Source organism: Equus asinus, chromosome 30, assembly GCF_041296235.1.
Source record: "Equus asinus isolate D_3611 breed Donkey chromosome 30, EquAss-T2T_v2, whole genome shotgun sequence".
Lineage (NCBI taxonomy): Eukaryota > Metazoa > Chordata > Mammalia > Perissodactyla > Equidae > Equus > Equus asinus.
Genome location: NC_091819.1, coordinates 1,218,298 through 1,238,404, shown reverse-complemented (window position 1 = coordinate 1,238,404; position 20,107 = coordinate 1,218,298). Strand labels below are relative to the sequence as shown.

Sequence of the window (20,107 nt, the reverse complement as noted above, 5' to 3'; positions counted from 1 at the left end):
GCAAAAATGCATAGAATATAATCCCAAGTTTTGGGTTTTGTTTTAGAAAAAGAATTATGTAGAGATACGTATGTAGAAAAAATAACACAGAAAATACATCAAAATGTTAGGAGTGGTTATCTTTAGGTGGTGGAATCATAGCTGTTTTCTTTCCTTTGGAGCTTATCTGCATTTTAAGTTTTTCTGTAGTGAGTGTGTATTACTAATATGTTATTTTCAGAAAAAATATTGAGGATATTTGTTTTTAAAGAGGGAACCCCAGTATTGAAGCTCAGAAGGATACATAGAGTTCAGGTTTGGTTATTTTAATACCGTATCATGCCAAACATTTTATTGGATTTGCTTTTTCACTTGAAAGTGTGTCCTGGGGAGGGCCCCACAATGTGCTCTCAGACTCCCCATTGTATGTTAGACGGCTGCGCCGGCCTCTGTCCCGTCTGCTCGTGGGCCGCGAGGTGCCCGTGTTTCTGCTGCAGACAATGCTGCACTGCTCCTTCCACACGTCCTAGCATGCTGCGCCCACACCCTGTGCCCGGCCCCCTGGTGTGTCGCATCTGGGCAGAGGGTCTTTTCCTCATGTAGGTAAAAAGGGTTGAGCTCAAGTTCCTTTCTTCACAAGGCTCTGCTTTTGGGTGTTTTACTGTTTGCCCTGGAAATGCCTTCAACTGTCCATCATGTGTCTGTCATGACGTGTCTGATGCCGGCCCTGGGGAGATGTGTATGATTCCTCCTCAACACAGGGAAACCGAGGGGAAAGTTAGTGTTTCGGCGGTTTTTGAAACTTTCTTGTCTCCTTAACAAAATACCAGTGGGCTGTTTTTTGTTTCTTAAGCTTTGGTTTCATAATCAGTCCAGGTTTGATGAGAATAAAGGCATTAAACATTTGCCCCAGAAAAAGAGCCAAGTTTTGTTTTAGGAGTAACTATTACTGACTAGTCTCCAGCTTAATGGAACCGTGCAACACTGTGTCCCAGGGAGATGCAGCATCAGGTGTTCATGTGGCCCCGTGAGCTTCCAGGAGTGTGGTGCCTGGTCACAGCAGAAGTTGCTCACTTAGGTTAGGGCAGACAACAGAAGCACATGCAGACCCTCGGGAGGATCCATGTCGCTTTGTCCGCTTCAGATCCTGTCGTCGCCTCGCTGGCTCAGGACATCTTCAAGGAGCTGTCCCAGATCGAGGCCTGTCAGGGTCCAATGCAGATGAGGCTGATTCCCACTCTAGTCAGCATCATGCAGGCCCCAGCAGACAAGATCCCCGCGGGGCTCTGTGCGGTAAGCAGCTGCACAGCGATGTGGCTGTGGGTATGGCTGTGGGTGTGGGTATGAGGGCGCACTGCAAATGCCGCCTGCAGACCCCACCTCGCTGGTGGGAAACCAGTAGCATTAGAGGTTCATGGGGTGGTTTTACTGGGCTGCTCTGCCTACAAGGACAGTGGGTGATGCTTGAGGCTTTAAGAAATGGCCATTCTTGTTCCAGAGGTGCCTTAGTGAATTAAGCAGAGGGCCATCATAACACACCACCACTACGTATGTCACCTGGCTCTCCAGCCCACCACCATTGGCCCCATAGCTAACAAGCACTGAGCTGTCTTGGGGCCGAGAGCGCTATCTCCTATCTGAGTGTTCCTTTTCTTTCAGAAACTTGCCTTTTATTAATGAGCTTTCTCTGGGTTGCAATGTTGTATCCACCCAAGAAGCATCTTGGTTGTTGGGCACTCCTGCCCCCACCCCAGAGGCAATTCTGACTCTCCTTCCTTCTCTCCTTCAGACCGCCATCGACATCCTGACCACGGTAGTACGGAACACCAAGCCTCCGCTTTCCCAGCTCCTCATCTGCCAAGCATTCCCTGCTGTGGCACAGTGCACCCTTCACACAGATGACAATGCTACCATGCAGGTATCTGAGCCATGGTGGCTAGAAAAGGGAGGGCCTAGAGTAGGCTGAGAAACATGGCACGTCTCATGCTCCTGAGATGCAAGTCTCTCAAATACGTGTTTACCCGGAGGACTCAGGAAGGGTTCCGACTGCAGAAGCCAAGCGTGCTGTCCTTCCAGGTGTGCTCTGATCTTAACGAGTGTGCATGCAGGGCACCTTGCCCATGTGTGGCTGGGTACTGCAGCCGTGGACGAGCTCACAGACACATGGACTTGGAGCCCTAGGAGTCCTTCCTGGATATTTCTTCTGCTATAACATCAGCAAAGTGATAGGCCTTCAGAAATCTCTGGGCAAATGGTGGTTTGTGTAAGATCTGTCTTTATTCCCATAGAGACCTGTTATACCCCCAGTTATTGTTACATCTTAGACAGGTTTTTCAGTACCAGAGGTAGATCTTTATGTTTAAACTCAGTTTGCTTGGCCATTGTCCCTTGTGATGAGAAGTGTGCGTTTTTGAGATAAGTCATCAGCTAAAGTGGGGCTCTGTAGTCCGTGTCTGTGATGACAGCCTGCAGTGGTATGAGCCCACCACAAGCCCTGTCGGCTCAGCACTTACGAGGCCTAGGCCTCCGGGAATAACCTTTGCACACACAGACAGGGCCTCCTGGCATCTGTCCCCAGTTGCTAACCTTGCCACCCTTGTCTCCCCAGAATGGTGGAGAGTGCTTGCGGGCCTATGTGTCAGTGACGCTGGAACAGGTCGCCCAGTGGCACGATGAGCAGGGCCACAGTGGGCTGTGGTACGTGATGCAGGTGGTGAGCCAGCTCCTGGACCCCCGCACCTCGGAGTTCACCGCAGCCTTTGTGGGCCGCCTCGTCTCCACCCTAATCTCCAAGGCAGGGCGGGAGCTGGGGGAGAACCTGGACCAGATCCTTCGTGCCGTCCTCAGTAAAATGCAGCAGGCAGAGACACTCAGTGTCATGCAGGTAAGAGGACAGTGGGGGTGGGCTTCCCCCCCCCGCCCCGGTGATGGAGATGGAAGTCAGCATGTTAGTCCTAAGTTAACAGTTAAGTAAAATGTATCTGTTCTGGCCCAGGAAACATTGACAAGGAGGTCTCCCATATTTTCCCGTTTCTTCCCTCATCTCTTGTCTCTGAAGCACTTGTCCTTCTTGTTCCCTCCTAGTCTCTGATCATGGTGTTCGCTCATCTGGTGCACACTCAGCTGGAACCCCTCTTGGAGTTCCTGTGCAGCCTCCCAGGACCCACAGGCAAACCTGCCCTGGAGTTTGTGATGGCCGAGTGGACGAGCCGGCAGCACCTGTTCTATGGGCAGTATGAGGGCAAAGTTAGGTGGGCCTCACCTGTCATCTCTGAGCGCTCTGCCTCTCTGCGCGTTTCCTCTTTCCCTGACTTGCTTCACTGATTTTTGTTCGACATACCAAACGGCCCCTTTTCCCGTTTCCCTCTTCCTTTATTGCTCACCTGTATATGGTCATGCATAGTTTAACAGCAGGGATATGTTCTGAGAAATGCGTCGTTAAGCGATTTTGTTGTTGTGCAAACATCATAGAGTGTACTGACACAGACCTAGATGGGGTAGCCTAGGCTGTATGGTAGGAATCCTGTGGGTCCTCCATCGTGTGTGCAGTCCCTCACTGACCAAAGTGTTGTTTTGCAGCGCGTGACTGTATTTGAATAGCTGCCTTCTTGAAACTCCCCAAAAAAAGGCTACACAGCCAGACCGTATTTTTTTGATCTCTGCCGGCTGGAGCCCCTCCTCTGCCACGGACTTCACCCAGCCCAGCACTGCTGGTGCCTGTTCTCCCTTCCACACCCCAGCCCTCCAAGCCTGGCTCTCTGACTTCTCTCTGGGCTTTGTCCAACCAGTTCTCATCACACCCTTGCCCCTTTCAGTGGGCACAGCCATCGTGCCGCCTGCCCACCCCAGCTTCCTTCAGGAACAGTTCTCATTAGACATCCTCACGCACACTAACTCCCATTCTCGGCTAGACTTTCATCTCTCCTAATTGGTTGTGAACAGACTTTCCACCAGCAGTCTGCGGTGTAATTGCTCACCCCCGGCGTGAGCTCTAGCAGGGTGCTGATTGACCCCCTCTGGCTCTTCTCCCCAGCTCGGTGGCCCTGTGTAAGCTGCTCCAGCACGGCATCAACGCGGATGACAAGCGGCTGCAAGATATCCGCGTGAAAGGGGAGGAGATCCACAGCATGGAGGAGGGCATCCGCACCCGCTCCAAGTCAGCCAAAAGTGGGTGTGCCGCCTCCGGTGCCCAGCAGGGACTAGGCCCGCCTGGGGTGGGGGCGGCAGCGCTGGGATCTGTGTTTCTAAAACATACTTGTTAGCGATGGGCTTGGCAGAAAGAAGCAGAAAACTCTAGACAAACAACGGGGGAGAACATACAGTTCCTGTTGCTAAAAGCCGTCTCAGGTACCAAGGGTCCTGAGCTTCCAGCTCCCTCTGGGGCTCTGAGTCCCACTGTGAGCGTGTCTTTGTGACCAGGCTGCCTTTGGCCTGGGGCTCCGTGGTCTGGGTAGTGAGTGCCAAGCTGCCTTCTTCACTGCAGGCCCAGAGTTACCTGCGCTGCCGCTCCAGCTGTGGGCCACGGGCCCTGGGGTGTTGTACGCACTATGGTCATACGGCTGCCTGGTTCCCGCGCTGTTACTGGCCAAAACCGATGTAATTCCTGCACTCTCCTCTCCTGACTTCTGAACTCTTCTGACACCCTGCAGAGTGGAGTCATTTGGCTTGAGGCCGCCCTGGCAGCTGGCTCAAGTCTGGGGTGGTGGGAGCCTGAGAGTGCTGGGCTGTCTGCTGAGCAGCACTGCGGGAAGACGGGGCCTTGCCCCAGGGAGCCCGGCAGCAGTCTGACTCGAAGCCTTGCTTCCTTCCTTCCCAGACCCTGGGCGCTGGACGAACATTCCTCTGCTGGTCAAGATCCTAAAGCTGATCATCAACGAGCTCTCCAATGTCATGGAGGCCAATGCCGCTCGCCAGGCCGCGCCTGCCGAGTGGAGTCAAGGTGCACCAGTCCCTCCTCCCAGGAGCCTTGAACCTGGCAGATCAAGTTACAGATGTCCAAATTAGCGATTTCCTTTGTTGAGTCACTGTTTTTTGGTTTGGGGTTTTTTTTTTTTTTTTTAATGTTTCTCGCATGTCTCCTGTGTGGCTAGCATTGCTGGGCCTGTAAAGAGCTGCTTTTCAGGCCTAGTGGGTGAAATCGCGCAGAGGCTGGGGTGGGAGGCAAGCTGCTTCAGCCCTTCCTGTTTGGTTTTTTTCAGGAGCTTCTCCACCTTCCCTCTCCCCCAGAACACTCTCGGTTCTTCCTGTCAGACTTGCTGGGAGGGTTGGCCCGGTTGGCCCTCTGGAACCGCAGGCCGTGTTGCAGAAGCCCTGGGCACCTTTCTGCTCCCGCCTGTCTGGGTCTGGGAGAGGAGGTGTGTGAGTATGCTCCAGCCGCTCCTCATCTCTCTTAGATGACTCCAACGACATGTGGGAGGACCAGGAGGAGGAGGAGGACGACGAGGAGGACGGCTTGGCTGGCCAGCTTTTGTCTGACATCCTTGCTACAAGCAAATATGGTAAGTAGTTTGGGAAGAGGACAGCATGGTGATGCCCTTCCTGTGCACTGGGACCGAGAAGGGGGTTCCAGAGAAGGGGAGAGGGGGCTGCAGGGAGGTTCCTGGGCTTTCACACCCCCTCCCTCAGCCGTGTGCGATGCCTCAGCCCCGGGCTGATCAGGGGCCTCTGTCCTGACCCCTCCTGTGTTGGCTGTGTCTGACAGAGGAGGATTACTATGAGGATGACGAGGAAGATGACCCTGATGCCCTGAAGGATCCTCTCTATCAGATTGATCTGCAGGTGAGGGTGTCCAGAGACGAGGTCTTACAGGTGACAGTATCTCAGACCACGGAAAAGGGAATAGAGCTCAAGCCCTATGGCTCATCCTGGGAGCCCTCCTGGGGCAGAGAGTTCCTGTCCTGCTGAGTAGTCAGGCGCTTGGGGTGGGCCAGGACTTCACACCTTCGTGTTTATAGTGTTGTAATCCAGCTTTTTGATGCTGTGTTGTGAAGGTCCTCGGGCGGAATATGAGATACATTCTAGGGAAAATGTTTCCCTGTGGAATTTGGTCTCTGGTTGAAAAAAATGGGAAAACCCATCTCTCAGGGTGCTGGCGTTTGTCTACAGCCAGTGTTTCCTAGTCCACGTGTGGTCCTTGCCGCACTCCCGAGAGCGGCCCGGGAACCTCCAGCGTGCTGCTCTCCCCCTCCAGGCGTACCTCACGGACTTCCTCTGCCAGTTCGCTCAGCAGCCCTGCTACGTCATGTTCTCAGGCCACCTGAATGACAACGAGAGGCGGGTTCTGCAGACCATCGGCATCTAAAGAGCGAGTCTTTCCACGTTTGCTCCTCCTCCTGGCCCAGCCACAGACTGTTGCAGCCCTTACTGGCCTTGAGATGCACTTTCTTCTCGACCTGGAGTGGCCTCCTGACTCTTGGCCCTTGGCCTTTGCAGAGTGACACGACAATTCAGACCAAGCTCACCAGTGCTGTCACTTAGGAATGCTGGAACAAAGGACATTTCTCAAAGTCCCCCTGAAGATATCCCATCTCGAGCACCCTTTGCTCCCCAGCTGTGCCCTGCCTCTCTTCCTCGAGTCCTCTGCTGGCCAGTCCAGAAACATACTGCCTAGGATCATGTGTGTTCATGGATCACTCGCCCCACCTCAGGAGCACAGAGAGTCATGACTATTTATATTCTAAAACAGACCTGTTTACTTTCATAGGACGTCTGATGTGTTCAGATAGGAAGGCCCCTGAGAGGTACTGATGCTTTCTGCCTCCGCCGCAGACGCTCTGGGTTCTCTGCAGGAACGAGAGGAAGCAGCTACCTTGTCGCCCTCTCCAGTGACCTCTCCGTGTTCCCACCCACAACACTAAGGCTGCCCTGTCTGTCAAAGGAAGTCCTCCTGTCCTTGCCTCCTTGCATGACAGCCCCTCCCCACGCTCTTCCTCTGTGCACATGCGCACACACAGGAGAAGCCAGGCAGATGGCAATCCAGTTTTCCTTTTTTTAGGGGAAAAAAATGGGAAAAACAGATTTTTTTAAAAGTCCACCTGACCCAACTCTATTTAATATGCCTCTCCCACATATCACCACCCAGCCTGATATTCTCCCTCAGGAATCCTCTGAAGTGGTTAAGTTGTAGCCCTCAAATTTGCAACGTGTATTTTTCTAGGAGAGTAAAGTAATCTTTACAGATGAGTTTGGTCCGCATGGGATCAGTGTCTCTGCACCTCTGCCTCCGTGGCTTGTGGAAGGAAAGTAGAAATAAGGGGGCGGGTCAGGCCGAGCCCACTAGGACAGCCTGGTGGCCTTAGCTCCCTGGCTCGCAGTGCCCCTTGGAGACCTGTTGAAGGGAGGTCCCTTCACGGGAAATTTGGTCTGCTGTGGGTTCAGAAAGAGCCAGGATGGGCAGTGCAGGGGAGGAAGGGGAGCCCAGCGTGGCCTTTGCTAATGGTGCCCACAGCTCACATCTGGTGCCCCCTTTGACAGCTTCAGAGCATTTCTCTAGGTGGGCAGCCTCAGACAGGAAATGTCCATTCTCAGGAAAGAGCCTCACTGGGGCATTTTCTCTGCAGGAGTGTTAGGGAAGCCTAAGGATTTTGTAGCTAATGGTGACTTCATGCCACTAGGGGTCCCTGGTGTTCAACTCCCACGTCTGAGTTGGGAGGGATGTCAGAGTTACTATCTTGGAGACACCTGAGGGCGTGTGTTGCCAGTGCTGCGAGGTTCCAAGGCTGGCGCTGCCTCTGCCCCTGCTGTTCTCCCCTTGAGTTAGGGAGGCCCTGGTGCTGGGACATGAACGGTGCTCAGGAGCCCACAGTCTGAGCCTTAGACTCGCTCCAGAGTTGGCGATCTCGAGGCAGTGCAGTTGGGTTCAGTGCCAACGCTTCCACGAGGCCAAATCAGCCCTTGATTTTGGCACAAAAGAGTGGTATCATGCCAGCAGCGTGGAACTGCTGAGTTTGGGAAGGCTTGGGGCCCCACACAGACGGAGAGTGACCTGGGCCCCTTTGGGCCTGCTAATTAGGAAAATAGTCTGTAGTGCCAAAAATGGGCTCTTGGCAAGGGTCCTCTCTTCCTGCTCCCTTCTTGCTTTGGGAAGAACTTGGGTCCTGAAGAAAAGGGTCCTAATGTCACAGGAGGGCCACCTTGCCCAGCACACACGCTGCTGTGGTGGGAGCAGAGGGTCTCAGACCCCTTGGTGTGCAAGTCCTTTCTTGTGCTCCAGAGCATTTTCACAGACGTCGTCCTCTCTAACCTTTACAGCAGGTGCATGGTGGATATTCTCATTCCGTTGATGAGGAAAGGGGTTCAGAGACTACATCCAGCATGAGAGCTGGAAGGAAAGATCAGCTGGAGGCCAGTGGTGTTGACGTGAAGTCAAACTCCAGCTGCTATCTTGTCGCCCCGTCTCTTTGGCTAGAGAAAGCTAGCTTTAGGCTCTTAACTGGTTGGAAGGAGTTGAAGTTCACGATAAGACAAGTTAGGGATAGCAGCACTTGAGGTCTCCTGACTTGGTGAACAGCACCTGGGACACCAGGAGCTTCCCCACGAGGCTGCTGAGCTCTTAGTGGAGAGGATCAAAGGCAAAACGGGAGAAACACTAGATGACAGGAAAAGAGGTAAAAGTCCAAGAAAGGAAACTGATCATGGAGAGCCACTGCCCCTGGAATGAGGTTGACTGGGGAGTGTGAACCGACAGATGGCCCCAGCAGGCGCTAAGAAGGATAAAGTGGTCACTGGGCTTCAACTGATTTTCATTGTGAACTTGAGAGCATGTGATGCCAAACTGGCCTCATTGTCTAGATTTGTTAACAGACTGGATAAAATCTGGACATAGTAAAGTCAGCAGTGGGGAGCTAGAGAAGTTGGTAATTGGCCACCAATGATCAGACTACAAATTAACCCACTGGGCTGATTTATGATGTGCCCCAGGGTGCTGTCCTGGGCCCCTCCTCTGGATTAGTGACTAGGGAGGGGTTTTTATGCCTTACCCATTCCAGGAGAGAATTTGAGGCCATTTATGAAAGAAATGGTACTAGATAAGGGAGATGCTGATTGAATTTTTAGATAGCAGGAAACCCTTGGGAAGAATGACAAGTTAGGATCCAAGCAAATATCTGTACAAACAGTAAAAATGGGCAGAATCTAAGTGTAAGTTTGTTTCAAAAAATGTGGATGGACGAGTATCTATGAAAAAGGTCGAGGATTACACAGAGGGGCTCTCGCTGAGAAGTCTGTGTGCCAGTGATAAGTGCTCGTGACGTCAGGAACCGTTCATGTCTTCACAGAACCCCAGTGTAGCCCCAGGCGGGCGTGGGGCACAGATTGTGCAAGGTAGTGTGTAAGGTTGTCTCCCCTGGAGTGCTCTGCTCCATCCTGGTGATCGAGCAGAGGCTCCCTTACGTGGCGAGCCCATCTGCAGGAGGAAAACTGGGAAGGGGAGGGCCCACGTCGTGTTCGGGGAAAGCAGCGGGAAGGAGCTGAGAAGACTTGGGAAATGGACGCTGCTTTGGAGGGTGGCAGTGCACAGCGGAGGGCGTGCTCCGCTGCTCCAGCCGGGCAGACCGGTGGCCAGTAAACGTAATAAACATGGAGCCAGCATCTGGCTACTCTCTGTCACTCTTCCGTTTCAACAAATATCAAACCTCTGTTACATGCAAGGCCAGTGCTAGGTGCTGGCAAGGCCTCACCCCTTCCCTCGGAGCTAGTCCAGCAGGGATCAGAAATAGTGCGTGTGGGGAGTGCCGTGAGAGCGGTGAGCACAGCTGCCCAGACAAGGGACGGGGGACAGGAGCCAGAGAAGAAGTCAGGAAGGCTGCACAGAGAAGGCGACCTGGAACTGAGCCCTTACGACACCCACAACTGCCGAGAGTTCAGAAGCACTTAGTAAATGCCAATGACTGTCTTAAAGTTGTCCTTGGATTGTCTCGTTTAGATGGTCTAATAACCTTAAAAGGGAGGTGATTTTGTGTACCCCGTTTACAGATTGGTGAGACTGAGGCGCAGAGCTGTGAACATGACAAGTGTGTGATTCCAGTCTAGTCAGCACTTTGCCACTTCCCTGTCTGTGATGCCAGGCAGATGGGGGGGGGGGTCAGGATGTGCCCAGAGGAGGAAGTCTCAAAGACTGTCGTGGAACAGAGCTGCGTTTTCAGAGCTTGTAAGCAGGTTAGGATTGAATAGATGTCTCATGGGGCTCTCGGCCAGAAGTCGGCTGGAAACAAGTGAGGGCCAGGTGGCAAAGGGCCACAGGCTTCTTCCTCTCCAGGGAGCGGGGGACCACTCAGGGACTAAGCAGAGACGTGACATGGCCAGGTGTGCCTGTTAGAAAGCACTCTGATGTCGATCCAGATAGCACCAGGAGGGTGAGCCGGGACCTCGGTGAGGCTGAGCGCAGCCTGGAGCAGCTGCCACAGTCCAGGTGAGAGCCGAGCGCCTGGACGAGGTGGTAACTGGAGAGGAGGAGTGGGAGAGGAGACTGAAATGCTGACACGGCGGAGGCTGGGGTCCTAACTTGAGTTGCTCTCACTTGGTGTGATGACACAGCTGGAAAGCGAGGGGGCTGGGGCCAGTGTCTTGGGACACTGGGGACTGAGACCTTCCTCCCAGGGCTGTGGTTAGAATTGAAGGTGACTTCATGAAAGCACACAGGTGGGGACAGCGTCTCCTCCCGTGTGCCCCGCCCTCCATAGCTGGCAGCTATGTTTGGCGCAGTCTCCCTGACTCACTGGATTAGAGTGACTCAACCACGTTTCACAGATGCTGCTGCTAAATTAGGGCCTTAGGGAGCACAGCTCTGTGAGGAGGGGCTGCAGCCCTGCCTGCAAGCAGAGGACAGGAGCCGGAGGTGGCTGCAGCCCCTCCTCCCACCTGCTAAGCAGTTTCCCTGTACTTCCCTGCGTGCGTTATCAATTACCCACGAGTCCATTCGCTCCCACTAGGTCTTCCTCCCTTGTCCTGAGAACGTAGCCAGATTCTTTGCACCTCCTTTTCGTTGCTTTTGCAGGGTGGAACGCAGCCTGCTTAAGGACAGCCAGGCCTCTGGGTCCTCTGTTGAGAGCTGGGGTGAACTGAGATGAGGCCCAGGGTTTTGGCGGAAGAGAGGGAGAGGAAAAAGGGGAGGGGTCCCAGAAGACAAGAAGGGAAGGAAGTCCCTGGGCCCGTGAGTGGTGCGGGCCGTGCCCTGGTCCTGGCACAGCACTGGGGGTGAGAGAAGCTCCTAGGGGAATGGCTGCGTGGGGGTCTGGGGAGGCCGGACACTGGCGTCCAGGCTCCCAGGGAAGGTCCCTGTGCCTGGGCCCAGAGGCCAAGACCGCTGGGCTCTCATCAGCACAGCAGAGTGGGCGCGACCTGCAGGCCCACCCCGAGTGTCTGGCACTGTGAGAGACCCCAGGACCTGTGCCCGACACTGGAGGGGAACAAAGCATAACAACCACAGACTGAATCCCCCAGCTGGTGGGGGGAGACTCAGTCTGATCTAACTCCATGAAGACAGGAGAGAGATGTCCATTTCGTCACGCCCGGTTTTGTGATGGCAGATCCATACCTGCTCCTGTCCCTCGCCGGCTCGGTTCCCTTGCCTCATCCCTAACTCAGGGACGTTCACGAGGAAGAGCACAGAGATACGTGTGGGGGCAGGAGGGCTGGGTTCCTGCTGGGGACCTGCCGTGCGACCTTGCATAGATTCTTGTTCCACGGACTAGGGAGAGAATGGACCAGGGCACCCCCGCCAGCTGAGCTGGGCCTCTGGGTTTCCACTGAACCACGGTCACTGATGAATGAGGAGGCCAGGACCAGAGGGGCAGCTGGTTCCTCCAAGTGTGCAGAGCCAGAAGTGGCAGAGCAGGACTCTCTGGTTAGGGGTTCGGAGCGTAAACTCTGGAGCCAGGCTGCGTGGGTTTGAGGCTGGCTCTGCCATGTATCAGCCGGGTGACTTTGGGCAAGCCGCGTAAATCAGCTGTGCCTCCACTTCCCAATCCACAGAACAGGTACGGTGCTAGCGTCTGTTCCATGGAGGGACTCTGAGGGTTCAGGTCACTGAGTGCTGAGCACTGAGGGGCTGCCTCGTGGAAGCAGTGCTGTTGGCTGCCGTTAGTCCATGCCCCCGTCTGACGCCATTCTCACCACCTCAACTGCCCTCACAAAGCTGGCCTGGCCGAGAAAGCCCCTTTGCCCTGGATCCAACAGTGCCCATCTCTGCAGATGGCCGAGGGCAGGGACCCCCAGGTGGAAAAAGGCTCTGCTGAGGGCTGTGCCCTGTGTCCCCACAGCCTTCCCGGGAGAGGGAGTGGGGACAGAGGGGAGAGCTGTAAACAGAGCCCTCTTCCTCTTACCCTCAGATCCCAAAATAACACTGCAGAGCTGCAGCCTGCGTCAGGTGCCATTTAAAGATACCCTGGCCCTCCCTGTCTGCCCCGCCGGCCACGCCAGGCTCCTGAGGCCAGGCACTGGCGGCCTGGACTGCTGCTGCCCCCACAGCCACACAGGGCAGGCTGCTTGCAGGTGCCACCCCGGCCAGCCTGGTTACCGCCCCCCTTTCCTGAGGCCCAGGCTGCCTCAGTTCTGCCCAGACTGCCCTGGGACTGCAAAGAAGCACAGGCCTGGCGTTCCGGGGTAGGTAATTGTTCAAAGGCAGTGCGGAGGACCCCTCTGGGGAGGAGTGCTCCTTTCCAGGAGCCCGAGCAGCAGTGAGGCTGGTCTCACTGGCCTTCACCCACCCCCTGGAACCCCCCTCCCCCCCCGCAGAGGACAAACACAGGAGACACTGATTTACAGCAAGAAGGACTAAAGCTAGACACCAGGAAAACCATTCTGATGCCAGAGAAATGTTGGTTTATTCTGGGGCATTGGGAGCCAGGAGACCTGGGTCCTTTCGTCCCCAGTGAAGCCATGAGAGCTGGGCCGGGTCCTGGCGCCTTCCTGGGCCTTGTTCTCCCCAGCCACGGACTGCGAGGAGAACGGTGTGTCCGTGGCTGCCTGGAGGGGGTGTAACGAGATCATATCAGACAGAGGAAAGGACTCAGGGTCCTTGGAGGAAAGAAATGTGTGAGGACTGGTCTGGAGGAGCCCAGGCCTACGGGGAGGGCGTGGGCGGGGTGGCCTGCAGGGCCCTCTTAAAGAAGCCAGCAGAGGAGAGGACGGGAGTCACCCTCATCTCAGAGTGACTCAACACAACCCCCAGGGCAATTCTCCCTCTGGAGGATGGAGGCTCCAGGCCCTGGGCTGGGAAGGCAGGGGGCCTCAGGAGTGCCCAGGCTCTCAGTCCGCTGGATTTGAAGAGCCTGAAAGGGTTTGGGAGGAGCCCTGGCTGGTCACTGAGCCCCGCAGTGAGATGACTCAGCAGAGCCAGGCCCAGTCCAAACTGGGTCACAGCGTGGGCCTAGCCCCCCTCCCCCACTGCCCTTCCCCACCCCAGCAACCCCACTACCCTCCGTCCCACACAGACTCCAGCTGGGGATAAGGGCTGGGCGTCTGTCTCCTGAGTAGATGCTCCATATGCCCGGATGGCACGGAGCATCACACACCATGTTTAGGGGAGGCAGGTGGTGCAGTGGAAGAGACTGGGCTCTGAAGTCCCGAAAGCCCGATTTCAAACCCCAGCCGTGTGAGCTGGGAGAATTAACTCCTTCCGACTTCTGTGTCCTCATCTGTAGGATGGGACAAACTCATTGCCGTGTTAGCTGCTGGTGTTCTCATTCCCATGTTCCGGGGAGAGCCTGCCATGGGCAGAGTCCATATGGTGTCTCCTCTGGTCACAGATTACTGTCTGCTTCCCCTTTTCCAGGAGCGTGCCTCTCCCCTCCCTGGGGCCGGGAGACTGGCGGGATCAGGGGACGGTGTTCCTGCATGCCCTGGCCCGGAGAAGGCCCAGTGAAGCCCCTGCAGGCCTGAAGATGTGTACACCCACCCTCAGGACCCCCAGCCCCTCCCGAACCCTCCACCCAAGCCTCCTCCTCACTCCCCAGCTCTCCGACTCCAGGTTCCAGCATCCCCTGCTGGGGAGTGCCCGCTCCTGGGCGCTGCCGCCTCTCTTCTCCCGCCTGCCCACAGCCCACCCTCACCCTCCGTCCTGGTCAAATCACCTCCCATCCCGCAGGCTGAAAAGTCATCCTAGGACTTTACGATTAGAAGTCCACTGACGATGTTGGTGAGAGCGAGGTGTCATGGTGAGCTGAAAGAGTTGACCAGGGGTACCAGCCTTGAGGGGACTGGTGGAGAAAAGCAGGAGGGTAGACAGAAAGGGATGAGCTTTGGGAGGCATGGAGTTTTGTAGCAATTTAAAGGAGAGATGTGAGGTTTTGTTTTTCTGTGGGGAAGAAGCTGGTGAGGGAGGAGGAAGTAAAAAGGGCTGAAGGGCAGGGGTTAGGAAGAAGAGAGGTCAGGTGGCCCCAGGGTCTGCGTGGGAGCATAGCCATGGTGGCAAGAGAGACAGCCTTCCATCTGAGAGCCAGTCAACCAACATGACTGAGTGCCTGTGGCGAGGCCGCTTGGTCCTGCACCGTGGAGCCTGTGGTCAGGGAAAGGGACGACGGAGGAACGAGCGCGCTGTCTGGGGTGGCGGCCTGAGGGATGCTGCTGTGCTGCTGCGTTAGCCCTGTCCTGCATGGGTGCATCAGACGGCCAGCACCGTCCTGGGCAGGAGTGGTCCTCTCCTTCCGTCTGCTCTGCCGGGGGCTGTGCCAGCACCCCCAGGGCCCAGCATGGGGCAGCTCCTCCCTCACCTTCCCTTACCTGCTGAGATTCCGCTGGGCCTCCTGTGCCCCGCCCTGGTCCCCTCACCTCAGAACCCCAGAAGGACTCCCTGTGCGCTGTTGAGGATGGGGAGCCACCTGGCTTGAGGACACTCGAGTCCTGCCGTCACCTCTGCCCTTTCCCTCCAGCCAGTCCTTTAACTCCCCCATGTCCTAGTTTCCCTGTCTGTAAAATGGGGTTGATAAGAGCACCTGCCAGCTTCGCTTGGCTGGCGGAACAGAGGAGGGCTCCAGTGAGGGGAGCTTCCAAGGGCTTTGGAAAGGGCTGGACCTGGCCAGGGGGGAAGGGAGCCTTTTGATTTCCCCCTGGTCTGACCTGTGGTCCTCGTCAGGGTGGAGCACAGTCCCAGACACTCGGGCTCACTATGTGCAGAGGTGACTGCCCCCACCGTAAAACACTGTCTCCACTGCCATTACCCCGCCGTCCCTAGGCCCTCCTGGCTAATGCAGCAAGTCTGCCGGAGTGCTCTGCGAGGAGAGGGGTTTTCACGGGGAAAGGGGTCTATTTCTAACTGGATGGGCCCCAGGTGGGCCTGCCATCCCCAGCGCTGAGGCCATAGGCTGGTGCGTGCCAGCGCTGTCCACTCGGAGGGGAAGTGGCCATCTCAGAGAGCCAGTGCAGCTGGCAGGGTCCAGGCCTGCGGGCAGGGCCGGGGACAAAGCGGCTCTGAGCTGCCCGTCAATGGGCGCCTGTGTTCTGGGAGTGGGGGCGGGGTGCTCCCGCACCACCCCCCTCCCCCCGCAGGACGTCCTGGGCTGGACACTGGACAGAGGAGGTCCCGCACGGGGGAAGGGCCGGCCCTGCCCCTCCGGGGTTGGCCCATGTGCCTGGGCATGAGGAGATGGCACCAGGATCAGGGCTTCTGGGGACCGGGATGCTGATTGGGCCCAGGCGGGGGGCGGGCCCACGCCAGGCCAGGCCTCCCCGGCGCAGTGCCGGGCGGCCTGCAGCGCCCGCCCCCGGTGGTCGGGACGGGAGGAGCCCCGTAGAGCGGGGACCCGGGCGCAGGGCCGCGCCGGCCGCGGAGGGGCGCGCGGGTGGACGTCGCCGGCGGGTGGCCGGGGCGGGGCGGTCGGCGCGTCGGGGGCAGGGTCCCCGAGGACCGGCCTCAGTCCCGCCCTCGGAGGCGGCGGCAGAGGAGCCGCAGCGGCGGCCGGCCGAGCCCGTCCTGCGCCGCTGCTCCTGAGCCCTCCCGGTCCTGCGCCCCCGCTCCCGGTCCTGCGCCCCCGCTCCTGGCGGCCGGCCTCGTCCCCCGCCATGCGGCCCGCGGGGCTGTGTGGGGCCGCGCCGCTCGCTGTCGTCGCCCTCCTGGCGCTGGGGGTCCCCCCAGGTAAGGGGTGCGAAGGCGGCTGCGGACGGGGAGGAGGAAGGGTCCGGGGCGCAGGGACGGAGGCCCCCACCGTGGAGACACGGGAGCTCTCAGGCCCCGGGGGCGAAGGGGCCGAGGACCATCGGGGGAGGATGGCCAGGGAGCCGGCCTGGTGGCCACTGGCGCCCGCCCCCTGCCCGCAGCGCTGGCCGGCGAGGACTGCCTGTGGTACGTGGACCGCAACGGCTCCTGGCACCCGGGCTTCAACTGCGAGTTCTTCACCTTCTGCTGCGGGACCTGCCACCAGCGGTACTGCTGCCGGGACCTGAGCCTGCTCATCACCGAGCGACAGCAGAAGCACTGCCTGGCCTTCAGGTGGGCTGCCCCCACTCCAGAGGGCTGCCGGGCCTGCCCCCCCTTTGTCCACTGGGCTCCGAGCCCAGCCGGGGACTCCAGCTTGGTGACAAAGCCAGCCGTGAGTGCTGAGGCTTGGGAGTTCCAGGAAAGGCATCTTGGTGGCCATCACAGGCTTGAGCTGACGGAGGTGTCCAGGTTCTTTCAGCCTCTGCCTGGAGGGGTCAGATCGTGTCGGGGGGAGGGTGCAAGGTCAACAGTGCAGTGTGGCTTTGTGGAGGAGCTCTGGCAGGAGGACTGGAGCTGCAGGCGTGGTTCCCAGGTGCACGTCCCATGTCCCACCAGCCGTGTGATCCTGCGGAAGGCTCTTCCCCTCGTGGGTCATGCTTTCCTCTTGGTAAAATGAGGGGTTGCCAAAATTAGTGGTTTTCAAACTTCTTTTTGAAGGGGACTGCTAATATATAAAACAGGTATGAGGACACTGTGACTGCGGTGGGCTGTGGAGGAAAGCTATAGATTATTTCTAAGGCGCCTTTCAGTTGTAAGTCTAACTAATCAAGCTGCAGATGGAAGAGTGGGGTGGGGGGCACCCCACACCCCTGCCAGGCAGCACAGCCCCAGGGGAAGTGGGGGTCCCCTAAGAGCTCCTCCACAGGGACCGGGCAGAGCCCCACAAGGAACCCCAACCTTAGCTGCTGTGGCCCCTGCTGGCCAGGAGCAGGAGCACAGCTTTATGGTCAGCATCCCGAGGACGCCCTCCCACGAGTGTTGGAAGGTGACAGGACCTGTCCTTTGTCTAAAGTCCCAAGACCATAGCAGGCATCGCCTCGGCTGTCATCCTCTTCGTGGCTGTGGTCGCCACCACCATCTGCTGCTTCCTCTGCTCCTGCTGCTACCTGTACCGCCGGCGCCAGCAGCTGCAAAGCCCGTTTGAAGGTATGCACGGGCCTGGGCCCCAGGGGGGCACCAGAGCCCTCAAGAGTGTGAGCTCTGTAGAGGGATATGCTTCTGTGTACACACACCTGCCAGCATGAGACCCCAGAAATAAGAATGCGCCAGGGGCACACGTGAACATGGCACCGTGGGCACGTGTACGTGCACCCACGTGGATCCTCAGAAGTGCGCGGTGAGCGCGTGGTGTGTGCAGTGGGTGTATGCATGCACGTGACTCTGAGTGAGTACATGGGGGGTGTGTAGTGGTGAGCAGTAACGGGGTGTGCTCCAGCACATGGAATGCATGTCTGAGTGTTGCCATGTGACTGCATCTATGCCCAAACCTGAGGGGCATGGGAACGGTAACACACGGGGGATATGGGGAGGACCCCCTTGGTGGCAGCTCTGCTGGATTACAAGATACCAGCCGCTGGAGCTGCCCTGCCCTTGCCCACATGGGACAGTTCCCCGGCTGTGCTCTCGGGCTCATGAGGCCTCTGAAACCTGCTGAGGGGATAATGTGCCCAACACAGACTGACCGCTGGGCTCACGGGCACAGCTCCCTGCTCAGCTCTGTCAAGTGAGGTCTGGAAACAAAGGCAGCAGGTGGCCAGCCTGGACCCTGCCAGAGGGCCACGCCCAGGGGTGCCTACTGTGTTTCCTGGGCAGGAGGAGGGGGCTCCCCGTGGAGGTGGAGCTCTGAGTGCTGCTCCTTGTCCCCCACCTAGGCCAGGAGATTCCCATGACAGGCATCCCAGTGCAGCCAGTGTACCCGTACCCCCAGGACCCCAAAGCTGGCCCTGCACCCCCAGAGCCTGGCTTCATGTATCCACCTAGTGGTCCTGTTCCCCAGTACCCAGCCTACCCGGCTGGGCCCCCGATCTACAACCCAGCAGGTAAGTGAGCCGTCTGGAGCCCCAGCTCCTGCTGTCCCCACTGCTGCACTGGGACCTCCCTGCCCTCTCCCGGGTGGGCTTCCTCTGCCTCCAGCTGGAAAGCTCCAGTTGTCTCTTCCCCATGGACCCTGCATGCCCCGCGGTTGGGGGTTACTTCACAGCCTCCCATGCCACCCCTGACCCTCCTCCTGTCTCCTTGGCTTTCAGCTCCTCCCCCCTATATGCCACCACAGCCCTCCTACCCTGGAGCCTGAGGACCCGGCCGTGTCTCTGCTGCCCCTCAGTCATACCCTCCTGCATCTGCGGCTGGCCCTGGGGGTGGGCAGGGGTCCTCCATGCTCCAGGCCCCAGACCAAGCCCAGCCCTGAACATGAGAGGGGACAGAGCCCCGGGAAGCAGAACGGGAGCTGAGCTGGACCTTGGCCGTGAATGGAGGGTGGGGGGGCGCTTGGGATTGGTGGACTATTTTTACTGGGGCAAGGGAAGGACATGAAAGGCCGGGTCACAGCCCCTGCTCTCTGATAGTCCCTCCACTCCCAGGAGCCCCACAGGAAGGCCGGGGCCCCCCGACTGGCCTGCTGTGGGCTGGGGTGGGGTGGAGGGGGCTCCATCAGCAGTGGGCAGAAGCCCCACCTTGCTGCCCCACTGGCCAGGGCTCCGGCCTGCGGGATTAAAGCTGTAAAGAGGTCACTCCGTCGTCGCATCCTTGGGCCCGTCCACACCGGCACAGCACGCCCTCACCCACTTCAGCGGAACCACCCCGGATGGCTCCTGGGGCTGGTTCCCAAAGCCAACGAGTTGGATTGGGCCACCCCCGGAAGAGGATGGTTGTCTGCATCACAGACAGTCCCCGCTAGGGGCCAGCGCCACCGACAGCACAGAAGCTCCTGGACCCGCCGTCTCCCCGAGTCCCCGAGTCTCAGTTTCCTCGTCTACGGAATGGGGGAACGCCTCGGGGCTGTCATGAGGGTGGACTATGTCCATGAAACTGATGGTCTTTCCTTCCCTCCTGATGGAGGGCTAGGTGGGGACCGGGCCGCCGAGAGACTGGGGCAGGGGCTTCTGTCCGCTGCTTGGGTCATCAGGGGACCCTAAAGCATTAGGTCCCCCAGACCAGTGTCCCCCCCCCCCAGAACTGCCTGGGCATCTAGCCAGACCCTCTCCGCTTGCCCTGCTCCCCGAGGACACAAGGACACGAGGACACGGTCCTTGAGCTCCCAGGACTTGTCTGGCGACAGGTCCAGGGAAGGAAGTTTGATGCTTTTTCATTCAAGTATGAAGAGTGCCACCCCCAACCACCTGGCTCCTCCTCCGTTGTCCCCCAGCCCCTCCCCCCTTCCCTTTGGTTGCCACAGGCCCTCTCTCCTGCCTGCCCTCTCAGGTTTCCTCAGGCCTCTGGGCTCCTGCAGCCCTGTCTTCCCGCTGGGTTCTGGATGTGGCCCTTGTGCTAACCACACCCCCAGGGCCCTCTGCCACCTATAGTATCCAGGAGGCTCTTGTCACACAGCCCGGAGGGGGAGCTCCTGGGCCAGCTGCTGCAGGAGCCGGGGGCAGAAACTGCCCCCGTGGGCAGAGCTCTGCCGTGGTCCACAGTTTCCTCCCTTCCCAGCGAAATCTTCAGGGGCCCTAAGTGTGCCCTGGACTGACCCAGACACACGGGAAGCTAACGCTGCTGGGGACAGAGCTGGGGCCCCAGCTGCAAATCCCCCTTCCCTTTGAGGGTGGGGCCAGGAGGCGGGAGCCAGCCGAGTGTCCTGGCTTCCAGGCTGCAGGTTCTGCCTCACGCTTTAGGAGAGGGGTCACCAGGTCATCTCTAGGTTTGGGGCCCAGTCTGAAGCTGGGAGGTCCAAGAGATTTGCAGGATAAGGTTTCTGGGTTTCCCTAAGAAACAAGGTGT

General features: G+C 58.0%; 2 protein-coding genes and 1 long non-coding RNA gene across 7 annotated transcripts in view; 2 read left to right on the top strand and 1 right to left on the bottom strand.

The window, feature by feature from the left end:
* Nucleotides 1-7,161, top strand: part of IPO9 (importin 9) — a 47,065-nt gene extending 39,904 nt beyond the window's left edge. For both annotated transcript variants that reach the window (XM_044762903.2, XM_070501455.1), the window contains 9 exons: nucleotides 1,124-1,272; nucleotides 1,769-1,897; nucleotides 2,588-2,863; nucleotides 3,064-3,230; nucleotides 4,013-4,146; nucleotides 4,796-4,918; nucleotides 5,373-5,477; nucleotides 5,681-5,757; nucleotides 6,170-7,161. In XM_044762903.2, the coding sequence (XP_044618838.1) occupies nucleotides 1,124-1,272; nucleotides 1,769-1,897; nucleotides 2,588-2,863; nucleotides 3,064-3,230; nucleotides 4,013-4,146; nucleotides 4,796-4,918; nucleotides 5,373-5,477; nucleotides 5,681-5,757; nucleotides 6,170-6,280 (1,271 nt within the window). In that variant the 3' untranslated portion in view covers nucleotides 6,281-7,161. The remainder of the gene's footprint in view (nucleotides 1-1,123; nucleotides 1,273-1,768; nucleotides 1,898-2,587; nucleotides 2,864-3,063; nucleotides 3,231-4,012; nucleotides 4,147-4,795; nucleotides 4,919-5,372; nucleotides 5,478-5,680; nucleotides 5,758-6,169) is intronic.
* A 2,958-nt stretch (nucleotides 7,162-10,119) lies between these two features.
* SHISA4 (shisa family member 4) lies at nucleotides 10,120-18,900 on the top strand. Of its 3 annotated transcripts, none has more exons than XM_070501458.1 (6): nucleotides 10,120-10,387; nucleotides 13,751-14,132; nucleotides 16,231-16,402; nucleotides 17,184-17,317; nucleotides 18,043-18,210; nucleotides 18,418-18,900. In XM_070501458.1, the coding sequence occupies exons 2-6, from the start codon at nucleotides 14,108-14,110 to the stop codon at nucleotides 18,462-18,464; spliced, it is 546 nt and encodes a 181-aa protein (XP_070357559.1). In that variant the 5' UTR covers nucleotides 10,120-10,387; nucleotides 13,751-14,107; the 3' UTR covers nucleotides 18,465-18,900. The 3 variants fall into 3 exon arrangements, with proteins under 3 accessions (XP_070357559.1, XP_070357558.1, XP_014698651.1); XM_070501457.1 differs by lacking the exon at nucleotides 10,120-10,387 and adding an exon at nucleotides 12,447-12,579; XM_014843165.3 differs by lacking the exons at nucleotides 10,120-10,387; nucleotides 13,751-14,132 and adding an exon at nucleotides 15,652-16,048.
* On the bottom strand, nucleotides 12,808-14,820 carry LOC139042549 (uncharacterized). 2 transcript variants are annotated; one of them, XR_011499372.1, is made up of 3 exons: nucleotides 14,698-14,820; nucleotides 14,049-14,137; nucleotides 12,808-12,942 (listed from the first exon to the last, which is right to left on the bottom strand). It is a non-coding gene; the product is annotated as an uncharacterized lncRNA (long non-coding RNA). The 2 variants fall into 2 exon arrangements; XR_011499371.1 differs by lacking the exon at nucleotides 12,808-12,942 and adding an exon at nucleotides 13,687-13,817.
* Nucleotides 18,901-20,107: the final 1,207 nt, after the last annotated feature.